Consider the following 6,502-nt stretch of genomic DNA (forward strand, 5'->3'; position numbering starts at 1 on the left):
CCGATGAAATAAGAATTTCAAGGTGCTAGTAAGTAATGCTTTTTTTACTGTTGACTATTTATTTTTTTACTAATAAAATCACCGATAGAATAAAAAGTTATCAATAATAATAGACTTCAAATAAAGTTTATATTTTTTTGTTATTTTAATAATATAATAATAGTAATGATACTAATAATATTATTAATAATAGTATTAATGATGATGATGATGATGATGATAAGTAGTATTAATGATGATGATGATGATGACGATGATTATGATGATAATAATAATAATAATAATAATAATAATAATAATAGTAATGATAAGGGCGGTTACAATAATAAATAAAATCAACCTACGGCAGCCCATTTTAGCTGAGAAACACGCACGCACATTGTCTGGTTTCAAAGTTGAATCATAACTATAAATGTTGTTTTGTAAGATTATGCTCAAAATAATTCTACAATTTTGTTTTTATCTAATATAATGCGTCCAAGATCCGGTCAATTCGGCTAATTTCTCCACAAAATTACTGTGGGCTTCCATGAAATATTGTCCAATTACTTGTGCGATGGAATTGGCATAAATGCTCCATGAAATCCATATGGGACTCGACATGGCAATGTAATTTTGGCAACTGGCTCACTTGTGAAATTCTTTGTGTCAATTATATAAACCTGAAAAACAAAATAACAACAGGATTTAATGATTGGGAAACAAATTATTAGAATTGCGATTGCTTTACATCAATAAAATCAACTTACTTTGGAGGTATTGGTGTCTTCATCATGAACAAAAGTGATGATCCAGCCATCATTTTCTTCAAGCCCACCTTCTTTCGGGACAAAGGCAGCTCCAGTGCAGAAGGTGTTTCCCTCGAATTCATGGTATTCCACCTTTATATGCCCTTCAGATTCCTCCCATTCCTAGATCAGAGAACAATAATTTAGATCAGCACGAATTCATTTGTGAAAATAAAGAAATAATAATATTGCGATAATCTGACTATTCAGCAGTTTAATTACCTTATTGGCAGTCTCTTCAAAGTACAACTTGGCTAGACCTCCAAATTTTGGCATGCCTAGAACAACCAAATTGAAAGCTTAATATGACATGGTAAGCCAGGTTACAGTTAAATCTTACATGCTGAGATCGATGAATTCGGAATGTAGAACTGACCTGAAGTAGCACTTGCCAAGCCATGAACAGTTTGGGCGTAGCCAAATTTGTTCTTTACACCATTAAAATTTGGATTGATCATTGGAAACTCGATAGATAATTGAGTTCCAGTTAGGTTTCTCTCTTTAACCTCTCCGGTTTCCATGTTTAGTCTCCATTCATAAGATCGGCAGAACAACAGTTCATCGTTTTTGAAATGTTTAGCATCTTGCTCAACAGGTCCTTTGCTCCTAAGTCTTCCGGAGACCCACCCAACCTTGTCCAAATCCATATCGCAAGATTCTGATATGATTGATTCAAGGGACCTGCATCCCCTCACTACAACCTGCCCCAGCAAAAAAAAAAAAATGAGGAAGTAGAAGAAGAAGATTAGATACATTGCAAGCAATGAATTGAATAAAAAAAAGGGTGACGTTTTCATTACTAACCTCATCTCCTTCCTCGAAACAATTAAGAATGTGAAATGTGCAATTTGGTTCCACCTCGAACCAACGGATTGAGTCAGCATTGCCATAGCGGGGCATAATCCCGATTCTTGCATATTCTTCTTTTTCAAACTTTATCAACCTGTTAAGTGGCAGAAACCAAATTACTTCTCGTTGCCGTAATAACACTTTGATTAGAACAAAATGATTGACACTTGAGAGTTATGGTTAGTGTAATGGCACTCACGGGCCTCCCTTGATGAGCCTCTGTATATCTATTGTTAGTGGAAAATCCATGATCACATTATACCTGCAAAATAAATAAAGAACGAAGATTAGATTTTGTTGTCATAGTTTTATATTTTTTTTTCCAAGTTAATTTCCAGTGCTGGCGAAGATCACTAACCTCTCTGTTACCCCCATGTCATGACTCAGGGTGCATCTGTTGAACTTGAGATCAACCTTATGTACGAGTCTCTTTCCATCAGCTGAAAGTAGGGTTCGCAAGTTAATTGTCACGCAAGTAAAAATGGTTCTTGATTTTAGTAAACACTTTATTTTTATTTTTATTTTTGATTCGTTAACTGGATGGAAAATGAAAATATACCAGAAACAACTCCCAGTTCCATGAAAGGCTTCATCGCATCCACCCCAAAGACAACCAACTCTCCAGTACCTGGTGCTCTCTGAAACAGACAGGAAATTAACAGAGAGAAATACTAATTAGTTGTGTGTTGTTTTCCTTGCTGAACGCATACATGGGCCATTCTGCAGGTATTATAAAATAAATAAATAACCTTTGGGTGGCTGTTGAAAGGTCGATGCCAAGTTCCATTTATATCCCAATCGCCTAAAGTATCAAGGGAAAAGATGTCAATCTCTTGAGGGATGTGATTTTCAGCAATTGAGTAGAACTTCCCTGAATGCTCGAAAACATTGGTGTTGCTAAGATCTTTGTTGACTTTTCCAAATCGCAGCTGGAATTTATTATCATGCATAAGTCAATCTTAAATACTAAAAAACAAATTCATGCTAGCCTTCATCACCAAATTAACTAGGGGAAAAAGAATATAAAAAATTAAACAGTAAGGCACTTGTCATTCCATGCGCATGAACTTCCATTTAATTTTGTGAATTAGTCAATACCCAACACTTTTATACATGTGCCCTTTTCAGGAACATGGACTCCGTTTATGCTTCACAATTCAAACAAGAAAAAAAATTGAGAATTATATTTCTTTTTTTAATGATGAATAATTATATCAATTTGAATTGAGAGAAATTCTAGCCGGTAATAATTTTTTTTAAATAACTGGCTACTTATTATAATAATTATTAAATTTTCCTGTAAAATATTTTCGTGCAATTAACTGAAGCTCCGTTGATTATTATATTTCTTCTTCCGTAAGAGTTTTAAATTTGTTTTATTGTAAAAAAAAAATTAGAACCGGTAATAATTGTTTTTTAAATTATTTTTATATAGAAATATATATTAAAATAATATTTTTTAAATTTTTTAAAATTTATTTTTATATTAGCACATTAAAATAATTTTAAAAAATTAAAAAAAAATCAAATTCTTACACAATTTTTTTTTCAAATACAAAAATAGACTTGTTTTAATTGATTAGTTAAAAATAAATAAATAAAAAGATTGAGGCCGTGGGCCCACCATATTTAATAAGTACGCTAACAAGATGGCAGGCGGGCTGCCTTCAATGGCTGGAAGAAAAGATGGCTTGGCTCTTTGTTTTTCAAGCTTGTATGTTCCGGTTTCAACATGTCTATTATTGTACAGAACCGTCCACGTTTCACCACCATCACTTTCTTTGTCAAAGCACACAGCGTGAAGCATTCCCTCTCCTTCGATCCACATATGACCGGTCTTTCCAAACATTGAACTCGTAGATTTGAGACCACCAAAGAGTGGATTTGGTCCTGGAATTGTAGTTTTTGAACAAGTCAGCGGCCTTCACGTTGGATTCATTAAAATAACTAAAATGAACAGTCTATTTCTGAAATTATCCACAAAAAAAAAGGCAGTCTATTTCTGAATATCCACTAACTAGCATAAGATGAGAAAAATTAAACTGAATTGTTGAGTTCAAGAAGAGACCGTTTCTTATGTAGACACCTTCTGGAAAATCATACGGGACTTTGCCCTCAATGCTGGTGATAGCATGAGGTTCGTTCAGTTCATCAACCGGCGCAAAGTTACTCTGCAAAAAACACAAAAACAGCAGATTAGAAAATGATTCATCAATGCTTAATACTACTTGAGAGGTGAGTAGGCAGTCAAGGGTCTCGCGGGTTAATTACCTGAGAAGGGAGGACGGGCTGGTCAGCAAACTGAAATAATGAATCCACAAATGCATCCAAGAGTTTGACAGAAGCATTTCTTATGCTTTTCGAAACATCAAGTTGCATGGGAAGTTGCTGCAACTCTTTCAATAATGGCTGCTCGCTCAAAACATCCACAGTATTTGTCTTTAGGTTAAATACAATTTTAACAAGCAAAACATGAATGGCATATACAGTGCATGGGAAAGAAACAGGTGGTATATATATTTCACTAATCTTGCTTAATCAAGCATAGAACAGGTGAAATTAAACAAGGATTAAGTATATTAACGTCTGATGTAGATGCCTTTAAGTGACAGAGAGACTAGAGGATTAAGTACCTTGTAAGAACAAGACAACCTATTCTTAAAACGATCGATGTTTTCGAAGAGAGAAGGCCGACTTTGTACAGAGCAATTCACATGAAAAGCCATTGTTGACGTATATGTCATCCTTCTCTCTCCCTCTCCACTAGTTTCCCTTCAAGGATAGCTTAGCTCCCTGTGCACAACGGATCTTAAATAGAGGTTTATAAGTATTCAGGGTCGTATTTTAGATTATTCAAGTAGTTTTTGTTGACTAGCTTCAACTCTTCCAAATCAACGCTCAGCTAGTATATTATTCATGCTTTGGAGTCGAAGTATTCACCCACCATATTTGTCTTTTATTTTTTATTTTTTTTAATTCGAGAAAACATTATTTCCCGAACATATTTGTCTTTTATCATTATTCATATAGTCACGTTTGACAATATGCATGCATATATATTGAAATTAGTTTTTATTTTCATATTTTTATTAAAAAAATATTACATCAACAAAGATTTTTTAGGATAAATTTTTTAAAATGCAAACATATCTTAGTAAAAATGTGTTAGATCTGGCGTTAGCCAAACCCCATCATATTATGTTTGTAACATGCCTAGCCTCGAGTACACTCAAGGGAATGACCAGAACATCCTTTCTAGGCACACCCAAGATAATAACCCTCCTCTCTTGGACTCACCCAAAGAACGGATCAACCCTATTAGGCTCTCTAAGAAAAGGGCCTATTTGCCTTGAATCTAGTCCATGGGAAGCACTTAGCTTACATGAACTCATTTACATTTAACGTTTTAGATTGTAATATCCCTACACATTTTAGGTGTATAAAAGTCCTCTAATAACCTATTATATTTTCATCCAATATTAATATAGATGAAACATATATTTATCTATTATTAAATATTATCAAGATGAAATTACACTTTAGACTAGTTTCTTCACAAAAAAATAAAGATCCATTAGCTTTAAATATAATATAGGACCTTTAAAATAAAGGTTTATAATCTTTGTTCTCTACATATATATTTGGAGCATCTCTTTCTAAAATATTATCGTATTTTTTTTCTAAAAAAATATTTATTTAAATATTGAAAAGTCTTTATTTTTATTAAAAAAGATCTTTTAAAGGTATACTAGTTATAAATTGTCTTGGTTTACCAAACATAAAGTATAAATTATCAATTATTTTGACTAGAAAAAATAATTATTCAAATACAAAAAATGCTATTACTTCATGTAACTCAAATTCATTGAGAAAGGTCAATAAGGATACCACATCACAGCTAAGAACATGTTCCAAAGGCCAAGCTGATAATGTACTTGGGAAGCTATCGAAATAAAGGTTCAGGATTTGAGATGAGGATGTGGTGTTTTGGCTAATGGTGTTGAGGGTTTAAGGTTCCAGACAGAGATTGGTGTTTAGCTGATAATGTATTTTCGGTGGTTGGTGTTTAGGTACTTAGGCTCTTGAAATTGTTCTATTTTACAAAATAAGATTCGAGAAATCCTTACTTTGGAATAAAAAATATGGGCTTTTGCTCATAAAAACTGAGCTCGCCATGCATTTTCCCAAATTGGAATTAGTGGATCTTTAGAGTGATAATGAGGGATGATTTTTGTCATAACATGTTTTTGTCCCTTAATTTTCCATAAAAAAAAAACATATAAGTTTTCAAAAAATATTTTTTTCAAAAATATTGAGTCAATTATTCTATCATTTAGTAATTTTCGGCACTTTCATTTATCTATTTTTTTTTGACATAATAGATAAATAAAAAGTAAAAAATAAAAATAAAACTTCAGGGAGTGAAGTGAGAGGAAAGAAAGAAGAAGGGGACCAAGATGAATGAGAACAAAAAATATATAATGGAAGGTCATGGAAAAGAAGAAGAGGAAAAAAAAAAGGAAAATGAAGCAAAAATTAAAAAATTGGAGAAAAATCCTTGTTCCATAAGGAAATAATATAAAAAACTAATTAATAGTTTATGTTTTTTTCTATTTGGAGAGGAGCCCATATAATATAAAAACACAAACACACAAAGAAGACAAATTCCAAGCTGACTGATTAGTACTTAAAAATGTACTTTTATCATGGTTTTATATCATCATTTTGCACTTGAAGTATCAATAACTTCTTAACTAAAGCATGTTTTATAATAATATATCTAATAATATAAGATACCTTTAATTTATGGTAAATGTTCATTTCAAATGCAGGCCTATCATATAAATGAAAGGATTGATTGATGA

The 6,502-nt window shown here is 32.4% G+C and overlaps 1 protein-coding gene across 1 annotated transcript; it reads right to left on the reverse strand.

Moving 5' to 3' along the window:
- Positions 1–318: 318 nt before the first annotated feature.
- Positions 319–4,490, reverse strand: LOC105116749 (carotenoid 9,10(9',10')-cleavage dioxygenase-like). The gene is made up of 13 exons (XM_011014208.1): positions 4,271–4,490; positions 3,909–4,046; positions 3,706–3,808; positions 3,262–3,527; positions 2,387–2,566; positions 2,197–2,275; positions 1,996–2,077; positions 1,837–1,899; positions 1,593–1,731; positions 1,165–1,489; positions 1,011–1,066; positions 750–911; positions 319–662 (listed from the first exon to the last, which is right to left on the reverse strand). Exons 1-13 carry the CDS (start codon positions 4,379–4,381, stop codon positions 546–548), a joined length of 1,821 nt encoding a protein of 606 aa, XP_011012510.1. The 5' UTR covers positions 4,382–4,490; the 3' UTR covers positions 319–545.
- Between the last annotated feature and the right edge of the window lie 2,012 nt (positions 4,491–6,502).

This window comes from Populus euphratica, unplaced genomic scaffold (genome assembly GCF_000495115.2).
Source record: "Populus euphratica unplaced genomic scaffold, PopEup_1.0 scaffold1031.1, whole genome shotgun sequence".
Lineage (NCBI taxonomy): Eukaryota > Viridiplantae > Streptophyta > Magnoliopsida > Malpighiales > Salicaceae > Populus > Populus euphratica.

Excerpts from the sequence above, each read along its gene's own strand:
- LOC105116749 (XM_011014208.1), bottom strand. The coding sequence starts at position 4,381 with ATGACATATACGTCAACAATGGCTTTTCATGTGAATTGCTCTGTACAA. Across the intron at positions 2,078-2,196 it reads GGAACTGGGAGTTGTTTCTG|CTGATGGAAAGAGACTCGTA; the intron begins GTATATTTTCAT and ends CCCTACTTTCAG. Across the intron at positions 1,067-1,164 it reads CTTGGCAAGTGCTACTTCAG|GCATGCCAAAATTTGGAGGT; the intron begins GTCAGTTCTACA and ends TGGTTGTTCTAG.